This window comes from Amblyomma mixtum, chromosome 3, assembly GCF_055824585.1.
Source record: "Amblyomma mixtum isolate Tamu chromosome 3, ASM5582458v1, whole genome shotgun sequence".
Lineage (NCBI taxonomy): Eukaryota > Metazoa > Arthropoda > Arachnida > Ixodida > Ixodidae > Amblyomma > Amblyomma mixtum.
The window spans coordinates 240,403,117-240,424,358 of record NC_143014.1 but is presented as its reverse complement, the minus strand read 5'-3'; the positions used below and the strand labels follow the sequence as shown (position 1 = coordinate 240,424,358).

The 21,242-nt window shown below is 45.5% G+C and overlaps 1 protein-coding gene across 3 annotated transcripts in view; it reads left to right on the top strand.

Annotated features, from left to right (window-relative positions):
* The window catches only part of LOC149354139 (uncharacterized), a 17,174-nt gene extending 1,751 nt beyond the window's left edge, over nucleotides 1-15,423 (top strand). For 2 of the 3 annotated variants that reach the window (XM_089583081.1, XM_089583082.1), the window contains exons 2-6: nucleotides 824-1,050; nucleotides 4,530-4,678; nucleotides 6,659-6,718; nucleotides 14,195-14,288; nucleotides 14,997-15,423. In XM_089583081.1, coding sequence (XP_089439207.1) covers nucleotides 828-1,050; nucleotides 4,530-4,678; nucleotides 6,659-6,718; nucleotides 14,195-14,288; nucleotides 14,997-15,283 — 813 coding nt within the window. In that variant the 5' untranslated portion in view covers nucleotides 824-827 and the 3' untranslated portion in view covers nucleotides 15,284-15,423. Of the gene's footprint in view, nucleotides 1-806; nucleotides 1,051-4,529; nucleotides 4,679-6,658; nucleotides 6,719-14,194; nucleotides 14,289-14,996 lie in introns of those variants that run through there. The other variant, XM_089583080.1, reaches the window with a different exon arrangement.
* The last annotated feature ends 5,819 nt before the right edge of the window (nucleotides 15,424-21,242 follow it).

The window sequence follows — 21,242 nt, the reverse complement described above, 5'->3', positions numbered from 1 at the left end:
ACGTGGTCCGGAGACTTTTGTCCCCGACTGTACCACATCGTGCATTTTGTTTTGCTTTGTCACCTAGTACAAGGACAATGATATCATTAACTAAGTGGCTGTTATTTTCGACAGTGACGTGGCAAAAGGGAGTGTATGCAGTGGTACAATGAAGCAGTTAGTTCGAATTTGGTGCTGTAGTTAATACAGCTCGGCGGCGTAGTTAATGCAGCACGCCACCAGAGAATGTTGTTTTCACTGGACTTCCTGCTTGCCTCATGCACTCAGTTTTGGTTTGATGGGGAATATAGCATTGGATTTCCTCGCGCTGCAGGGGGTGTAGAGAACAACTTTTTCTTAATTTCAAAAACTGATACAGGATCATCTTGCCTGAGGTTACGAACTCGCTGTTAGCACTAAGCACCAAATTGTGCCAGTTAGATGTTAATCAGGCAGTCTTAGTTAATTAGTATGCTTTTAAAGTAACTGACTAACACCATGGCTGAGAGTGCGTTCGTAAAATTATTCTGACTATATTAAACACCCCATTTTTAGGAATTTTTGAAAGTGCTCACTGAACACCCTGTGTATTTGCAGAAAGGCTGGTGCCCTTATAGATGGCTTGCTTGTGGTGTCGGGAGTGCCATGATGGTGAACCACACATAGCTTCCACTAGTCTTCCACAAGCCAGGTGGCACTAAGTGGAAAAAGGTTTTTTTCATGCTCCTAGTCGAGCGACGTGGCAGTGCGACATCAGTGTTACCAATCTATAGCTAGCATTTGTCTTTCCATTCCTCTGTGACATTTCTTCATATTACATATGTTTAATGGTTTCTCATTGCAGTGCCATGAACAGAGGAGGGGGTGGCAACTTTCGAGGGGGCCGTGGAGGCTTCCGGGGTGGAAGTGGCGGCGGTGGCGGCGGCTTCCGTGGTGGACGAGGCGGTGATCGGGGCGGATTTGGTGGTCGAGGTGGTGGCCGGGGTGGGTTTGGTGGTCGAGGTGGGTTTGGCGGTGGCAGAGGTGGCTTCCGTGGTGGTTATGACCAAGGGCCTCCTGAAGAAGTTGTCGGCAAGTAGACTTCCCACATTTCCCTACTAGCGCAAGAGGAGAAAAGGGGAGAGGTTGCCTAAAGTAGTGTTCTTCTGGTTTATTCTACCACGACCAAAAATCTGAGTAGGGCGGTTGCAGTGAGGCTGCATGGGAAGTAATTGTTTCAATTCAATTTCTAACCTAATTGTCAGGAAGCTGAAATTAGCAAAAAGGGTAGGATAAAGAACCCCAGGTGGTCGAAATTTCCGGAGCCCTCCACTACGGCGTCTCTCATAGCCTTAGTCGCTTTGGGACGTTAAACCCCATAAACCAAACCAAACCAAACCACATGCATATCTCATGCATTTATGCATTTTATACGTAATGCTTTTTCAGTGTTGTGTTTTTGGAAGCTGGCTTTCTGTATGACATGTCTCCTTCGGTTGGGTCAAATCTACAGGGTGTACGTAGGTGGTAACTGGCTGCATCATTGCCCACTGGAGTGTAACACTTATTTCTAAGGTCTGTCATCTTCCCAAGCACTCCTGCATGATCATCATTAGTAGCTAGTGGTGGGCAGCACTGTTACTCAGCTAGGGTAGTGTGACTTGAAGGTGCATTAAAGAGGAATCTGAACTTGTCTTTCTACCATGGGAAGTCGATCTACACGTTCTGCGCATTCTTAGAAACTTCAAATTATTGTCCTGTGCAGCCGAGTTCCCTAATTTAAATCGGATTAAACGTCCTGGCTCATGCCTTTTGTTGAACTTGCTGCAGACGGTGGGAGGAGTCAACTATTGTGTGTAGTGCCTTTCAGGCAGTCTCGTGGCGGCTCTACTTTTGCTTTTATTTTGTTTTTTAGGTTTTCGAGAAGAATAAATAGGTTTCCGAGGATAAATAGATCCAGTCAGAGGCTACATAGCCGCAAATTAGGCCCATGGAAATAAAAGTATGCGTGTACTGTTTGCTTTCGCCGATCGCTACGTATCACTCTGCCGATGGCAGAGCGGCAAGCCGCCACGGGACTGGCTGATACGCTGGTTGACTCCTCCTACCGTCTACGGGGAGTTAAAAAAAAAGGCGGGAGCCGGGGCGTTTAATCTGATTTAAATTACGGAAATGGCTGCACGGGACAATAATTCGAAGTTTCCAAGAATGCTCGGAACGTGTAGATAGAGTTCCCGCGGCAAAAAGACGAGTTCAGATTCCTCTTCAGTGCACCTTTAAAGAGTCCATTTCACTCACTGCATGCCCTTCTGCTGCCTCTTACTACATGCCCCCTCTTTGGAAGTCATGTTTGAAAAGCTTTTGCATGTTTCTTGCTGTTTCTGCATGAGATGTGTACAAACACAAACAAGCACAACCATACTCAAAAGTAAATAGCCCAAAGGGTTTGCTCCTGAGCAGTGCTGTGGGGCTCATTCTGCATTGCCTCCATTCCATTCTAAATCTTTTGAAGGAGAGTAGCACTCTCGTCCTCTTGCTTTTGAAAGCTGGACTTCATGGATTCTACAGTAGACCTACTGCACTGCTTAGAAGCAAAACCCCCTTGGGCTTGGACAAAGACTGTACATGCTATTTTTACATGTATGGTAGGTGCACTCCACATAATAAAAGCACCCTTTGCTTTTGTTGTGAAAATGAAAATTTTTGTTAATGTACTGTCCCTTGTAATGAATGCACTCCCTAAATTGTCATGAATTTCTTGGGGAACAGAAGTGCATTCATTATACAAGTGTGATATATTTGAAGCTGTTGATCTGTGTAGAGCTTGAGGTATTGAGTTCAAACGTGATATTTTTCAAGCACTTGCGAAGAGTGTTCACTCTTTGCTTGTTTTGCTTTTAGCACTGTACTGATGTTGCTGCTTTGGAGGAAGTTTCCAGTGCTAGCTGTTGCATTTTTCCTGCACTTCGAGTTCTAATGATCTGTGCCCAGCACTTTTCACTCAAAGCTGGTTCACATGCAAGCGACTGAGCGATTGAGCGGCGCGTCGCAGCGAACATTTCCAACTTGTCGAAACCTCGCCGCTCATCGCAGCGACGACTCAAAACAGGTTTTTTCGCCGCGGCAGCAGGATTCGCTAGCATTTCCGCTTTCATGTGAAACAGGCTTCGGAAAAGAGAAACTGCTCTGATATAGCAGGATGGGCAGCCATGGAACACTGTTGCAATGTGTTGCAGAATGCTATGAAAGTGTAACATTCTTGTCTTACTGCAAATCGAGGATTCTGAATGCCGCATGGACATGCAGGGGATGCAGAAGGGCTCTGTAATACATGTCGAGAGGCGAGCTAGAGCTTAGCAGACTTAGTAGAAAAAATTACAACACAGACATTGATAGTGACCTTGTATTGTCAAAGCCAAAGATGTTCTCTCTCCCTCTCTCTCTGTGTGTGTGTGCGTGTGTGTGTGTGTCGCGCGCGCGCGCTCTTGTAAAATTCTACGTCATTTTTCCACGTCAGTATGCCTGGCATTTAGTATCTTAACGAGGATGCAGCTGGCTTTCAACATAAAAAAAAAATATTTTTATATCTTTATATATTTCCATGAAATTTTTTGAGCTTATTAGAAATAACTTTATGACTACTGTCACAAAATTTCAAGTTGTGTCTCCAGAAATTTTTTTTTTCCACTATATATTTTTCCTGTGAATCTTGTGAAAAGATTGCAGAGTTGACAAAATGTGGCAGAAGACTGGTTCAACATCCGTTGCATTCCTACTAGTGTGTTATTTTTTTTTTGCAATGCACAAATTTTAGTTTTTAATTGATTTCGATACAGTATTCGTTGACATATCTGGAGTGAGAAAAAAAATTTCATAAAGGAAATTTAAGATTCAGAAATTTGTATTGACCTGTGCTACGGTGTAACAGAACAAAGGCACTCAAAATAGATAAACCAATTGTAAGAAATCTGCTCTGCAAGGTGCATATCTTGGCAGAAAACTGCAACGGAGAAAAATGGCCATTGTTCAAGCATTTCTCTGCAATGCAGAGCCTCTGTGGTTCACGAAACAATTGTTTTAGAGTACTTGCCAGTCAATTTCAGCAGTGAAACTGAGACAGCAAGAAAAATGAGGCATACAAGCGAATACGACAGTTTTCAAAAAATCAATTTCTTGGCCACTTTTGGGGGAGTTTCAAGGGAAAGGCCCTGAAGACACTGAGGGGCAACTTTAATCCAATACTAATCACCTTTGAAAAATTTTTTGCTGTAGGCAATTCCACAAGCGGTGCCTCTTCATTCTCACCGCAGATATTGCAGCTTTGTGATAACGGGTGTTTTTTCGCCCTTATGAGTGCCCACATCTCTCGCATTGTAGCAGGGTGCCATTGTGTTGTAGTGGAGTTGCCTGTTGTGGGTGTTGGGGTGTTGTGAGATTTTGGTTGTGCAGAGAATGCACTTGCGTGTCTCACTGCTGCAAGCAGCATTCTCATCATTTCACCTTACGCCACTTGTTTTGCTCGTTTGGGACAGATTGGGATCACAGCCTTGCACTGCCTTTTTTTGTTTCAGAGTTCGCTTACCTGAGCCACCCATGCCAGGATGACCTGGTGGCCAAGGTGACTGACGAGCGAGTGCCCTTCTTCAATGCCCCGCTTTACTTGGAGAACAAGCAGCAAATTGGCAAAGTGGATGAAATCTTTGGACCCATCCGAGACTTTGTATCCTTAACAGTGAAACCCTTTGTCTGGTGGTGGTTGGAGCCGCTGTCAAAGAGATTTAAAGTGAAGAGGCTAGTTCCATTGGTTCTGTTTTGTCTGCCCATCCTCTTTTGAATGAATTTGTGTTTTTATCTTCACTGCATACAATGGCTGCCTCTCTGGTTGAAATATTCACTGCCTGATTTCCTAAGTTAAATATAAATGTTGTCTGAATAGAGACCTAAGCAATTGATCCTTCTGGAGTACTAACCGGTGCATGGAGTTTTCACTTAACAGATTGTTTAATCTGCACCAGAAGTAGGTTATAGCAGTCTGGCTAATATTGAAGAGGTATGTAAAAAGAGTTTCATAATTTTATGGGCTCATTGACCATAAATCAGTTCATTGTTCTGCTAAAAAAGATGTACTCTCATTTTATAGTAACTTTTGGAAAAGTAGAATGTGAGTAGAATGCTTGGAAAATGAGTGGATCACCAAATAACTTTTTTCCTGTGTACTTTTTTTATTGTGCTTTGCCTAGCCAGTACATTTTCATTGTATTTCGTGTATCCATTTATGCAGGAGAGCATGGTGTGACCTGCAGTGAAACTAATTACGAAATTATATATATTATTATATTATATCATTGCATAGCTTCTACGATGTTCTAAACATCTTGTTGCGATGCATAACTGCTTTGATTGGCGCCATCTGATTTTGGGTTTCCTTGTTTTGTTTGTACAGCCGAAGCTTGGTGCTGACACTCCATTAGGCCTGTATTTCACTTTTGTGTGTCAGGAGAACCATTGATATCACAGGTTCATTATCAAACCCAAGTGCATAATGATTTAAGCACCTTGCCTGCTCATTAATAATAGTACATTTGATCCCAGGTGTAATCGAACTCAAAAGTGATCACGAAATAGTTCGAGGTACAGTTAAGCCTGGATATAACGAAACTGGAAAAAGTCCGGGATTTTTCGTTACATCCAGGTTTTTGTGAGAAGACTCGAAAGGACAGTGCAGAACGGAAACCAAAACAAGAAATAATGCAGGCGAAATCACCTAGAAAATGTTTACAGAACACCCTGTTGCTCTAAGTCATAAACGCTGAGAAACATTTCGAGAACACACTGGTAGCACAACCGCGGCAGCAGCCACCACCACTTCTGCCACCGTGGCTCACACAATGCCGCTGCAAGTGGGGATAGTGGGGAAGGGGACGTCACCGCGGCCGACACATGCTTCTTCCCGCATGTTCCCTCTCTTGGCCAGCTCGCCACTGTTGCCCCATGAAACAGACTCTTCGCCTTGCATTGCCAGTGCTTTCCACCCTCCCCGCTCCCGACGCGCAAGAGTTATCACCGCCAGAGTCATGCGAGGGTGGTTGCTCACATGTCTCGATAATATTAAATTTAGATCGTCCTGTGGGCTGAATTTGCACAGGAGCAAATGATCATGAAAATTTTGGACACCTGGCTGTCTTAGTATGTCGATATCTCGGCATCTAGGACTGATAGAGATGTCATTTTGTTTACAAATGGAAGCTGTAGGCGCAATGTTTGCAATAATCGAAGGACAGTTTTCATTTAAGCATAAAAAATTTATGATTTTGCAAAGTTTATCGATGCACGATATTCACATCTTGAATGTTGCTTTTCGAAGTGCTATAAAATTACTAATAAGTTTGAAATGGAAAAGCTGCTCTGATTATAGCACTCTTAACTCATTAGATGACATAGCCATGCATTAAAAGTAATTTTTATTGAGCCATTTCTTCTCTTTTTTTTTTCTGCACCAAGGTATTAATCAATGGCTAAGTAAAATTATAATTATCTTAGGAACAAACTAATCATAGAAAGAGCAATTTAAGATTCAAAAACTGAGCAAGGTGATAGTTTCATTTGGATTGGACTAAAAATAAGGAAGGTTGGTCTAAGACCAATGTCCTCCCCCCCTTAAGCCGGCCCTGGACTTAATCCTTGACATTTGATGCAACAGTTTGTCTCAGTAAAGCTGCAAGACGATGTAAAGGCGAATTCCTTCAGCAAAAAGCAAAAGGTGAGTCTGCACTTCCCCTGATTTTTTTGATGCTCACTGTACATGAGACAGGCTCGTAAGTTTTCCCTTGTGGACTGTAACCTTTAATTAAGTGACAGAATTGAATTAAAGAAGAAAGTTCAGAATGGCCTTCTTCCCAGGAGCATGTCAGTTTTTGACCTGGTGCTCACCAGCAGTGGTGCACCTTCTTCACCGCTAGTGCACTAGTCTTCTCAAGGAGTCTGTGAAAGAGGGCAGCCATTGATGGCACCAATGGAACATTGAATTGGTAACTTGCTAGTTAGATACACATACCACTGCGATGACTCAATGGTTGTGGTATTCAGTTGCTGAGTGCGAGGTCATGGGATCCAGTCCTGGCCCTCCTTTCATCCTCTCCTCCATAGACCCTTCCTCCACAGCACGATTCGGATGTAAAACTTGAGTGAGATAGTTACAGAATTTCATGGCGTTATCTTGATGAGGTCTCCCAGGCCCCTACTGTTAAATCTCGATTTAACGAAGTCGGTAAAATTCGCACTTACTCTAACATAAATTTCGCTGTATTGACATCCATCTCCTAGCATGCAAACAGTTCTTCAAAACGAGCCGCTGCAGTGGCTCAGTGGTTATGGTGCTCTGCTGCTGACCTGAAAGACGCGGTTTCAATCCCTGCCACGGCGGTTATACAGTCGAACCCGGATATATCGAACCCGCATATTTCGAATTATTGGCTATATCGAACACACAGATTACCCCCTTGAAAATACTATGTGAAAGTATAGGACAGTTGCGTTGTATATCGAATTCCATTTTCGCCGGACATTGGATATATCGAACGCCGCGCCGCGCCGCGCCCCTGGAAGGTGCGCTTTCCCCAAAGACATTCCTGTCCGGTCCTCAGCCGCCTCAGCGGAGAACATTTCCGCAGTCAGCAGGCGCAGGGCCCTTTTTTTTTTGTTCCCCGTTTTTGCGCCCCACCGGCGCGAGCTTTCCCACTCCTCCTCTCCTCCTGTACCGCCGGCGTGTGCTCCGTCAAGGTCATTGGAGATCAGCGAAGAGAGAGCGCCGCATGGAGACGCGCGGCGACCACGCTTCTTGGGGAAAGAGAGAGAGAGAAAACGGTCGCTCGTGGGCACATCGTGGGTCTGGGGAAAAGAGAGAGCTCAGAAAAAAAAAAAAAAAAAAACGAAGCCCAGAGCGCCGATCTTTCTCCCTGCTCTTTCTTTTCCCTCTGTCGTTCCTTCGCAGCCGCGTTGACTGCCGCTCGCATAGGCAACATGCAATAGCCAGGCGGCGCCGCTGTCGCGCTGCTTACAGCGCCGCCACCATATGTTTTTTTGGTACTGGGTAGGCGGTCGTTCTTTGCGGCGTGCATGCCCAGTAGGAATTTGAAAATGTCGGTTGTTTTATATTGCGGATTCAAGCCTATTGATGCCATCGGTGTGTATTTTCGGCGACCGGAGCTCTAAAAAGGATGTCGCCTTTACGAGAGCAACCATGTTCACTCAGTGAAGGAAACGGACGGTGCTGAAATTTCGGTGAAGTGTCAGTCTCAGCGGGGCAAACACGTGTACGACGTTCAACTTGTGCATGTACAGTGCATGTGTAAGCAACAGTCTCGCCGCTTTGCATTGGTAACTGATCTGGAAAATAGATTTTGAAAAACATAAAGGGACAAAGTTTAGATGCACGGGACCCGTGATTATGTGAATTTTTCCCGTAGCGTGTAATCGAAAGCACAGTAAACAGTGGTGGGTGTACAGAAAGAATTGCATCTATCGAGCCCAGACTGAACGTCCAAGCAACCACACAGTGAGCCTCTTTATGACTCCCGCGGTATCGAGGTGTTTACAGCTGAATTCAGGTTGTTAATAATGTTAGGACAGTTTCATGTATGACCTTGCTTGTCGGGAGATAACCGGGATGCGTTTCAGTGGTACTGTTTTCACCACGGACAAAGTGTTTTGAACATATTTTTGTGTTGTCATTTGGGCTGCAGTTGAAGAAGTCTTCACCACTAAAATATCATGCAACCAAATTTGTATGACACAAAGCACTGCAAAATCAACTCACCCCTTAGGCAAAGCATGGAAATCTGCGCGAGACGGGCAAACACATAAGGGAACGACATACGGGAGTGGGACCTGAATTAATCACCTGCGACTCACCCCGCGAGGCGTGCTGCCTTTAATTCATGGTACCTCGACACGTACGCGCTAACGTTGAGCGCACGTACTTGAGTACCAGTATAGGACAAAACCGCGACCAAGAGCCCTGCTTTCGAACGCGACGAATCCTGATTTGAAGACCGTTGTTCTGACAGAACCAGAAAACGGCTTCTCAACGCGGGAGCGCGACCGCAATTCGACGATACCAAGCAAGAGAACTACTAGCGGCGAATTTAATGAACGCTCAATATTATAGCTTCATTCAGCCGCTCCACATTTATACTTTTTTTCTCCTCTTAGCTTCACATGAATTATAACACCAGTGCAACTTCCTTGACACGACGCACTGCGACGATCCACTTCAGTCGCCGGGTTGACCCGTACGGCCTTGCAGGGAAACGAAACAGCTTCACGTCTCCGTTCCCTTCTCGGGTATGACAGTCCTTCACGCAACAGTATCTCCGGTTGGTTTTTTTCCCAAGTGCGACCGACATCCATGGCGTAGGATCGCCGAGGTAAAGCTTCCAGAAAATCCGCAAAGCTGCACAAACTCGCTGTTTGCGCCTTCCTCGGGAAGCGGAGCCGGTCGGGCCGCGCCGAGCTGCCTACTCAGTGCTTGTCTCTTCGGCCACGAGACGGCGCCACATGTACCTGCAAACTACACTGCAGGTTGCCTATAGGCTTCGCTCTTATCGCTCCATCTGCGCCTCGCGTGTTTTTTTTTGTGTGTGTGCCTGTGTTTCAACGCGCGACTTGAAGCAGGCCCCAGTAGCCATCTGTTTTGGCAAGGCAGGCCTTGCCAAAACAGTGGCCGGAGATTAATGTCCGGAAGATTTAGATGACGATGAGTGCTTGGACGACGCGTTTCGCGACTTGTCCAATTTTCTCGGCGCCGTTCCGTCCGAAGTGACTGTTGAGGACTTTAACGCTGACAGCGAAGTTCAAGCGGTAGCTGGCGTTCAAGACGCCGACTCCAGCGACGACGAGGGCAACTGTGTTGTCGAAGAAACACGTCCGTGCGCAGCCACTGAACTGGCGTCAGCGTTAGCCTGATTCGGCGCTGTTGCGGCGAAATGGAAGGCACTGTGCTCTCGCACCTGGACAGTCTCGAGAAGATCGAGGCCAGTGTTTTGAACTTCGTTTCCCAGGGGAAAAAGCAGCCCAAAATTAGTGATCTTTTTTCCGCGAAATAAAGCGCTTTCACATTGCGCGCCCATACTATGTGATTCGCGGCTGTTCCAAACGGTAAGCCACAATTTGTTATGATCGGGAGTGCAGTTTTAGCCTATATCTGTATATCGAATTTTCGCTATATCGAACTATTTTCCGATCCCCTTCGAATTCGATATATCCGGGTTCGACTGTATTTTTCGATGGAGGCAAAATGCTAGACGCCCGTGTATTGTGCAATGTCGGTGCACTTTAAAGAACCCCAGGGGGTTGAAATTATCCGGAGCGCTTCACTACTGCATCTCAAAGCCTGAGTCGCTTTGGGACGTTGAACCCCATAAAACCAACCAGTCCTTCAAGACGTGCTGAGGATCACTCATGGGAAAAGCCTTTATTTGCAGTGGAAATGGTCCGTGGCTTCTACATTTTTTTCGGCATAATGATGGCGTTGCACACCGTTTGTATGACCATAGAAATTGCATTGCACCTCCTGTTGTGAGCTCCGCATCCAGTGCCGCATGGGTGATGGGGACGACACACCTGTCTTGAGTTTGGTCATCCGCTTGCGAGTCCCTAGGCACATTGCCCATATGATGGCGAGTTCTGCCACTGTGGCCTCATTACAGGGGTCAGGATGCCAGCTTGTGCTCTTCCCCCTCTCTTTAAGTAAGCTGGAGTGAGAAGAGTGTCCTCCAGTCAGCACCCGATAGAATAAAATCAGGCCCACCCCATGCCTCATCACACTTCTACTGCAAGCGCAAGCATTTGTGTTGTCCTGCGCATGTGTGCATTGTCTGTAGGAAGTGAGGTTGGGAGGTGTACCGACAGCACCAACCCTTCCAGTCATTTTACTGGGTTTTGTGCATCGATAAATACAACAAACGCGATGTGCTCCTTTAAGCTCTGGCTGCGCACTTAATTTGGCACCGATTTCGGGCCGGATAACGAGAGTTGCGGGCTTGCCTGGATGGCTGTGCCAGCACTCGCCCGAGCCTCGGCCGTATTTATTACCCGAGGTGGTACGGCAGCGATTTGCTCACCACTATGGTCGTCGTCACATTTCCGTCCACCTATGTGCCATACATGTGCAGCCAGGCAGCAGCCACTTTTATGTACACACTTCAGTATGCGCTTCGTGACGCGCTTCGCACAGCTACTCAAGCCCGTACAACCAGCAGTGAAATTTCGTTGCATTAAAGCACGGCAAAATTTACTTATTTTTATACTGAACTGAAAAAAATACATGGTGTCCTATGGACACTAATTATGAAAACTAGAATACTTCACTACACCAAGGGTTTTGTTACATAGACGTTTAATTGTACTGATTTGGTTTAAAATATGCGTCGCACAAATTGGGTACGCATAACCCGAGTTGTGCCCATAAATGGGAATGCTTAACCTCAGACCACTTGCGGGATTCCGTGTGAGGTCAAGCCTAGCGTGTCCGAATATGCGATCAGTCCACATGATAAATGACGAATAACAAAGCAAACAAGACTTTTAATTCCTTTCTTGACAGTTGAAACTCAATCGCCAGGTAATTTGGCCAGATATTATGGTTTTGTCGCAGTCGAATTTTTGAATGTCTGTGTGGTATAGACCTCCTCCATGTTTGCAAACAAGCGAGGTGGCGCTGCAGTCACTAGCGGGCGCGCGGTAGGCAAGAGGCCAGGGAGTGGCGTCGAGTTGAGGTGGTGCAGCGCCGGTTTTCAAGGCTTGTAGGCGCGTTTTGAGTTTCTGGGAATCATAACAATGGTTGATGCTTTCAACTTTGTATTCCTCGAAATACACAGGCTCGCGCTGGCCATGTACGGTGTATTTCGCCACAGTGTATTGTATTATGGCTATAAAGCGTTTCTGCCGTTGCTTTCTACCTAGGCATTGAATAAAATGAAAAGTTTTTGACACTCTGCACTAGCCAGAATAATTTTACCTCGGGACAGTAGTGAGGGAAGCACTGGCGTTTTTTCGGCAGAGCCGACGTGCACTCACCATCTGTTGACACGTGTCGCGCAGTGCGAAAAGTGGGGACAGCGTCGACCGTGTCCCGATCTCATATGTCTCGCGCAACCGCTGTTTATAGCCGTCATATCGGGCACCAGCCAGGCCGACTTCTGCCCTTGTCAAACTGGTTGATTTGGTGAAAAGTTTAAATTCCTGAGATTATGTTCATTCCTAGTCCTGGGTCTGGTTTGGTGACAAAAAAATATAGTAAAATATTCAGTAGAAGTTCATAAAATTACGGTTTTTACATCTGTGGTCGCAAAAAATTGTGAGGTAATGGTGTTTCTGATGGTCCTGGCACATCGCGAATTCTGTGGGCTTCCGACGACGGAGCACCACAATGGTAGCATCACTACGAAGAGGGATCAGAGGTTTTGTTGATTTCAGTGCCGCATTTTTTTCACCAAAGCGAAAGCGAAAAGGCCATAAACAAGGGAGTAAACTTAAAGGTTTGTTTGTGATCTACCACATTTTCAGGGATTGGCATCACACACCCGTTCGTAAATTTGTAAATAATGGAAATAGAATGATTCTATTTGTCGCGAACGATTCCAGAGACGTTGAGAAGTGCAATAAATCTCCGGATTTTTTTTCCACAGGAGCAGTAGTATGTTAGTTATTTTTATAACAAAAGTTTTCATGTGACTTTGCAAGCATAAGTACTGATAATCTAAAAAAAGGAGTAATACTGCCATCATAGAAAACAAGGCTTTGGGGACATGCTGGCATAAAAAATTTCCGCACTTTCTACTTAATTATTCAAGACCCGGGGTGACTTGACGAGGGTGTTAACTCGCCATTATATTTTCGTATAACTTCTACACATGTTAAAACATGCTGTGCTATCAACAAAATAACGCACTCCTTGATGGTGAGTGACCCTGCCGGCGCCCGTGCACACCAGCTCACGGTGATAAATGCGTGTGCAGCTACATACATGCTTTTTTTCCTTGCGCAATTTTAAGCGTACCGTGCTGTTGTTCAAGTGAATGAGCGCAGCAACTTCCCTGCTATGAAGTACTTTGACTGGCAGCGCCGGTCGACACCCAGGCTTCGCGCTTTTACTACAGCGGCCCATTTCCTAATGCGGTATTTATTTGCGAGAAATCTATTAAGGGTAATTTAATTTTCCGTTTTGTGATACTCGCGGATGCGGCAGTTACGCAGCTGGTCAGTACATGCTGCTTCTGGAGTGCGCAGGCATGATGCAGCCGCCGGTAGCTGTGGTAGGCACAGGCAGGCGGAACTTGTTTTGCCTACCGCGCGAAAGTCGCTACTGACATCAGCGCCACCGCATCTCTGTGACGTCGCAGGGTGAAGGAGGTCTATACAATCGCTGGTGAATATTCGGGAGTTTTCAAATAATGGGAAATTCTCGAATATGAATATGAACCGAATATGAAAGGTATTTTATTTGTATTGGAAATTTTGAATATCTATGCACCCTTCTTCATAGGTTTTCTTTGTAGCTGCATGGCTGTGCTTGGGTGGATGCCAAAGGGCAATTACTCCCTTATTACAAATAGTCCATCTTGGGGGGATTCCCCTAAGCAATGGTCCTCCCTATTTCATTACCGAGTTCATGCACTGATGCGGTGTTTGCACACTTCGCTTTTAAAACTCAGTAGCACGACCATTACTGCAGCCAATATTATACAGAATGTTACAGCTAGCTTTTCATATTGTTAGTGTGTCTGTGTGGGCTTGTTCATTGCATCGTTGTTCCACTTTGTTAGTTTCATTATGTGCCACAGCTTTATCACTACAAAAGCTCGCTCCAAAATGTTTGTGGCCATTACCAGCATTGCAATACTTGAAAGAAACTGTGCCTAAGTTTATACGAGACTGTAATGGACCACTTTATTATTGTGAACCACATGCGGAAACTCTGTGCATCTCTTATGCGTCATTTGCGGTGCACTTATTAGTAAAAGAGGTGTAGGAGGCTTATAGCTGCAGTTTTGTTTGCAAGTCCCAAGAAATGCTTACCTCATTACTGTTTAAATCAGTGTAATGACCCTTGCTGAACTAGTTGTGAATTTTTTCAGAGTGCATGGGCGAATTGAGTGGGCCCCTTGTGCAAGTGTGCCACGCACTGTGCAGTCACTGTCTAATGTGTGCCTGTCTGACTTTCCTGTTCTCCCAAAAGTTCTACATTGACCCCAACAAGCTGATGCCACTGGCAAGGTTCCTGCCTGGTGGCCAAAACCGTGGTGGCGGTAGAAGAGGTGCTGGCGGCCGAGGTAAGGCCATGTCCTGGCCTTTGCTAGCCTTAGCACCATGGCTGTGGTTATGGAACTTGCTAGGTGCAGGCCGTTGGTCTGGTTTTCATGAGCTGTTGCATGTGAAGTTTATGTTGTAGTGCTCTAGGGCCGCATGTATTACAATATATAATCTCAAGGATAAGATCACGGCCAATACCAATTTCAGTATTATACAAATTTGTTAAATTCCCTGGTCAAAATGCATTGTGTACAAGGCGAAATTTCCGGTGTTCTGAACGCTATGCCGCTAGTACGGGAGCTGCGAACACTGGAGCTGGAACACTGGCCAGCCAGCACATCGCAGCGCCACAATGGCCACTCGCTTAGTGTCACCCTGAGCACTGAGCGATAGCAGGCAACAATAAATATATCTTCTCACCCAAAAATAGATTTTTGGTAACTCATTTTGCTCATTTTTTATTATACAAATTCTGCCTGAAACAATTATTTTTTGCAGTTCCGTGAGATTCGTATCGGAGAGGTTCTGCTGTAGAAGGGTTGAGAAGAAAATAAGGCACAACCAGTATTGGTGCACAACTTTCAAATGAAGTGTTTAATCAAACATCTGCTTTGAAGAACAAAAGCACACTGAAAAATGCTTGAGTGGATAACCTCAAGGAAAAGTTGGAACAGTCCAGCATGCAGAATGTTGATGCTTGTGCCCTGGTTTTCCTTTCCTCAATCTAGGTGGAGGCCGTGGTGGCAGAGGCGGAGGAGGTCCAGGTGGTGGCGGCTTCCGTGGCCGAGGCGGGGGTGGATTTGGTGGCCGAGGCGGCGGCGGAGGATTCGGAGGCCGAGGTGGCGGCGGAGGATTTGGAGGCCGAGGCGGCGGCGGTGGATTTGGGGGCCGAGGCGGCGGCGGAGGATTCGGAGGCCGAGGTGGCGGCGGAGGATTTGGTGGCCGAGGTGGCGGTGGTGGATTCGGAGGCCGAGGCGGCGGTGGATTCGGAGGCCGAGGCTTCTCCAGGTCATGATGCTTCTGCTGCAAGTGACTCTTGCCATTGTATAGCAACATGCTCTTTTGAGCTTTTTCATTTTATTGTTCTTACCAGTACACCTGCAAATAAAGGTGCCGTGCTGTCACACCACCATTTTGGGCCACTGAGGAATTCCATCCAGGTGTCTGTGTGCTGTCTTTTCTTTTGTTCCTGTTTGTTTGCCATTGCTGCGAGAACCTAAGCAGCAGTGAAGCGACAGCAACCAAAGGACTGAAAAGATCTATTAATAAGTACTGGACAGTGCTTATGTATATGCATCTTTCCTGTCTTTTTGCTGAAATCATTTCCATGCTGTCAAGTTTTTCCTGTTTCGCGCCACTTCAACCAAATGCATGCCTTGCCGCACTTAACGTTCAGTCGTGATACTCAAGGCCTAGTAGCAGGGCTACTTACCATGAGTTTGTAACGCACTGCATTGCTTTACAATTCATTGATAGCACAGGTTGAACGCATGTGCATATTGCATAAAAACTTGCTTTGTTTATTTATTCAAATATACCCTCGGGGCCAAAAAGGCATTAAAAGGGGAGTGGTTATAAAAAAAAAAAAGGAACATGAACACGACACAAAAATTTGCTTGCTAATTGTACAGTGTTAGCTTGTTTCTGCAAAATGGCATTCCAGCTTGAGTAAGATCTACCCAAAGTGACACCTATTGTGTGGGGTGCATACAGTTGAAGCGCGTTGCATTGGACTCCCATTTCTAGCAAAAAACGTTTACGCTAAAAAAAAAAAACAGCCCTTTGCAACACACCTTCACAAAGCTTGGTTATTTTTCACTGCATTTCTAATACAAAGCTGCAGAATTTCAGCAGAGCAGTTGTCTTGCTGCTCTAAGAATCCCTTGATCGTCTCGATGCCCTGAATGAAGTTGTGCAAACTCGAATTCAGAGAAAGAATTGTTTGCAACACAGTTTCGTAAAGGTTTACTTGTGAAGTTAAAAAAAAAAAACTGATGATGAAAGAGGAAAAAATCTTTCCCTTCGGATAGAAGACTGCAGGAGCCAAGGGTCAAGGCAGACTTGAGGCACCCTAAGCAGCTACATGTGAATGATGTGGTCCACTGGCACAGCGGAGAGGAGACGGCCTTCTGTTGAGGCTCCACGCTCAACAGTGAACTGGGCTCTACTGTTGAGGCTTGGTGACGAGCTGTAGTATGCAGCAAATATCAGCTGTAAAAGTTGCTCTGGACCAAACTACCCAAAATTTAGTCCACTGTGGCTGATAGTCTGTTACAGCTGGGTCTGTTAAAACTGAATCGCATTCGATTTAAAATATTCGGGGACAGAACAAAATAATTGACACCATCCATTACATCCAGGTTTGTTGTAATGAGTGTTGACTAATTTCTTCGTGCAGGTTGGTGTGATGAAATAGACGGCAGATGGTAGACCAAGGTTATACTCGCAGTTTTGTTGTAGTTTGAATAAACCAAACAAATATTTTGAATCATTTTTAGTGAGTGCATTAAGTTCTGCTGATATGGGTCCCATATGGATGCTGCATATTCGAGTTTAGGTGAAGATGAGCATGCACAGTAGAAGCTTTAGAGATAAAGGTGCTTTGGCAAAGTTACGGGACAGATATCCTGGCTGTTTTGTTGGTGTTGTTAGTGACATGTTCAACATGAAATGTTCAAGTAACACTGCTAGCAGTGTTAACACCGGTATTTTTAATCAAGTATGGAGTCTAAAATGATGTCATTAAGGTGCCATGAGGGCAAATTGTTATTCACTGGATGCACGTGCATAAATTAACACTGCACAAGACTGAGATGGAATCAAGGTCAGGTTGAAGCGTGAATATGTCGCTATTGCTTGGTATTGCCCAAAATTTTATGGTCATCGGCTTGTACAGGGTGTGGAACGTAATTTTAACTAAGCTTTGCGAGGGTCTTGAAACACCTTTTATAGTAGTTTTAAACCTACCGAGTATATATGGGCACTACGTGTGGAATCTCCTACTCCAAGAACGTTTTGAAGACTACCTATATCAGTGGAGCCGAAAACAACCAAAATTAGCCTTCAGCGCGTGTTGGAGGTTCTCATCTTCCTTTGTCATTCTTATGTCCCGGAGGGTAAATGGCATTGGTGTAGTATGTTGTAATCAAGAACTCTGCATTTCTCTGCTGGCCAAAGGAAATGCAGTGCTGGTGGGAATGAGCCGCAAGGGACATGTGGGTTGGAGAGTGGGCTTGTAAAAAATGTATCAGCCGTGGTCATGTGATCCAGGTGGGCAATGTTTTTGTTTAGAGTGTTAGTTCTCAGTTCGTTCTTCAGTTTCGCGCCATCGGTGTCCGCACCGCAGCGCATCTGCCTTGGGTGGCAGGTGGCAAGGTGAAGGGAGGGAAGTCCCCTCTGCTTTTAGAGAGGAGGGTGGGAGGCAACAGGTGGCGAGAGGGACACTGCGGTTGCCAGTCAGAGTTGAGGAGCGGGGAAAGTGAAGAGGGAGTACGGGGTGCCGCGCTGTGATTGATGGATTGGATTGGGAGAGCGGAGCGCCGGTGATGGTGGCTCACCTGTCGAACTTGGCAGCCAGCCAGGATGCTGCTGCAGCCGGCTGGGGCACTTTATAGAGGGCGTTTCACGTAAGACTTTACATAATTTTTAAAAATAGGCTTTTGGAGTCAGAAGAGCAGTTTTTTCGGCATAGCATTGCTAGCGGTGTAGTTCATCAGACTACAGCTAAGACACGCTAACTAGCAGGCTGCTTGGTTTATTGGGGTTTAATGTCCCAAAGCGACTCAGGCTATGAGGGACGCCGTAGTGAAGGACTCCAGAAATTTCGACCACCTGGGGTTCTTTAACGTGCACTGACATCGCACAGTACATGGGCCTCCAGAATTTCGCCTCCATCGAAATTCGACTACTGCAGCTGGGATCGAACCCGCGTCTTTCGGGTCAGCAGCCGAGCACCATAACCACTGAGCCACCGCAACTAGCAGGCTGGTTAATACTAACTTTGTAACTATTACATTTAGGCTCCTTAATTATTGAGAGGCGTGAAGCCCACTGTAAGTAATATCCATTCTTCGCTTGCTAGTATTCTAAATATATGTCTGTGCGAGAAATGCCAGTTAACAGTGCACACATTTTGCCAATATAAGTTTTCTCTGCAGTTTGGCCCATGCCATGCTTTCTCGCCAAAAATGCAGAACCTAAATTAATTGCAAAAGGCTCCGAAGTGGCAATTCAAGTTTTTCCTGAAATTTGCAGAGCGGCTACATTTTGTGTTATATACTGATGTTTCAACACATGTGCTCAAGAAAAGATTGAAAATTTGCTGGGAAACTGGTTACTAACCATATGCCTTACTAACCATAGAGGATGTCGAAGCATTGCTTGCCGACTGCAAAATCAGCAACACAAGTTGCTTGAGCGGCATGCAAGCCTTCACCTGTTTTCTCACAGTGAAGTCCTCATAGGTCACTTAGCTTTCAGACAATACCCAATTCCTTCCGATTTCTAGAGCCGAAGAAAGTTTATAAAATTCAGGTCTAACCTGATTTCTACCCAAAAACAGCCTTCCATAAGCATTTTGCCACTGCAATCAGCCGAACGTAAGTGCTGTGTGGAAAATATAGCTGCTACCCAAAACTGCATGTTAAAATGTTTGTGATCTAACCTTTGTCACCTTCACTTCAACTCGTTTTGAACCCCTGTTATGTAAAGTGACTACTCATTAATGGGTGAGAAAAACAGTACCCATGGAAGGTCTGGGCCCAGAAGAATGGCTGTCGAAATTGTGTTGAGTGTTACTCCCTGGCCTACACTGCTCCATAGGTGTGCATTCAGACAACAGCTGCAATACTGAAAGGTTTCCACAATTAATAGCATATTCAGTGGCATGACAGACCTAAGAAGAATACAGCTGCACTAAGAATGCAGATATAATAAATGGGGGTAAAAGGTATTGCAAAACCTGAAGAAATGAAACAAGTGGCACACCGAACGTTTCCTTGAAGTATAAAGGTTTTGGGCAAGCGTGGGCCCAGGCTCGATTTAGCTTTCTAGCTTTCCTCTATATTCTGTTCTCCTTTCTAGCTTTTTTCGCTGTGTTATTATTGGCATTTGAGGTTTTGTTTTCACTGGCTTTTTAGGCTGCTGTTTACATGTTATGCTTATGATGTGGTTTCTCTGTCTGCAAGGCTCTGTTAGCTTTTTGTGACGCGGCTTTCCTCAGGGCTACTATTAACAATGTATTTTACTCATTTGCTTTTTCACCAGGGGCAAGCTCCTGATGGATTTCAAAGGTCCCATCTTAGCTGTCTTGGTTTTTCATCTATTGCTTTGCACATCATCCTTGCCATGTTGATTTTCACTGTGCACACGTTTCCCTTCCATATCGTTTAAATCTGTTTCAGTCATAGGGGTGCACCACGTGCAGTGGTTCGGCATACTTGCAGGCAGCATGAATCTTTAGGGGCCGTTGTTGCAGCTCCATAGCCGCTGTGGCTGCGCGGGATGGCTTAAAGGAGTACAGATACCTAATTTTAGTGGCATGTTTCCTTCGCTACAATGATGCACAAGACACTACTACACATGACTCACCACGTGGTAATCACCTACGACCGCTAAATAAGTTAAGATCGCATCTTTCTGTCATGCTGTTTCGGTTCCAGTTTCAACAGCCACACGATGGCTGTGACGTCAAAGAGTGGTTTTATGTCGTGTGAGGCATGGAAAAATGTCGATATAATCGCTGCTTCACCCCTTCAATTCGCTACAGTGCTGAAGCCAGCCTTCATCAAGAGCTGGAATGACAACGAATGTGGAAACGGCAACTACAGTTATTTCATGCCTCACACGACCTATAACCACACTTTGACGGTAACAGTCCTCATCGGGCTGTTGAAACCAAAACCGATGCAGTACGAGAAAGAAATTCGGTTATAAATTATTTAGCGGTCGTAGGAGAATACCAGGTGGCAATCCACGTATAATGATGCCTTACGCATCATTACAAACAAGATAACATGCACCAAAAAGTTAGGTGTCTACACTCCTTTAAACACATACATTCTGTGCATGCGAACGATGGTGAGAGCCACAGCCTTGCAAATTGCAGAGAAGCATGCTGCCCTTGCTAGAAGTAAAAAAAAAGAAAAAGGAAACACAGCTGATACTTTTTTTTTTTTCCCTCCGAGGTCCTGTGAAAAATGTAACAGTGGGTATTACTGCACTTGCCTCTCTCTCCCGAGTCCTCGGCCGCCTCCTATCTCCACTTTGGGTCAATTTCTCTTCAGGGCCCGAAAAAATTGGCCCAAATGTTGCAGGACTTGTATATCCCTCAGCCTCTTCCATACTCCCCATCATGGCGACCCTAACCATTCCCTGGATGAGCCCATAGACTCAGCACAGTTCAATAGGCTCTCACTCAAAACATCCTCGTTGGGAGTCCACCCGACTCAGAGGAGGCCCTCCTCTATCACATCAATCGAAACTGGTACGAGGGCACTCTTCTTTGAGAGTGGAAACCCTCAACAGTAGTGATTTCCATACCTGGCAAACCCTCACGCTATAAAACTTATGCCCCATCATGCGCATGGGGAAGACAATGGAGAGGATGTTCTTGCGACCAATTTCAGGACCACCTTGAACCCACTGCCTTTTTCCCACACACCCAAACTGACTTCCACCCTCATGCCTCCACCCCAGTCTTATCCTACTCCTGCACAAATTCCTCAGCTCCCCCTCTCCACCCAAGTGCATGCCCTCCTCACAGTGGGCGTACGTAAGGCCTTCGACAGCATCTCCTATGACCACATACTTGGTACTGCACATACTACAATTTGTGAACAAAATACCTCTTGCAGATTACCATTCTGCACTTTTTTTGGAAAAGATGCAAGAATAATGACAACTCTAAGCACAAGAGCACCTCTCTCTGAAATGCCGGGCTTTTCACAAATGATGCAGATCACTGTAAACAAAAA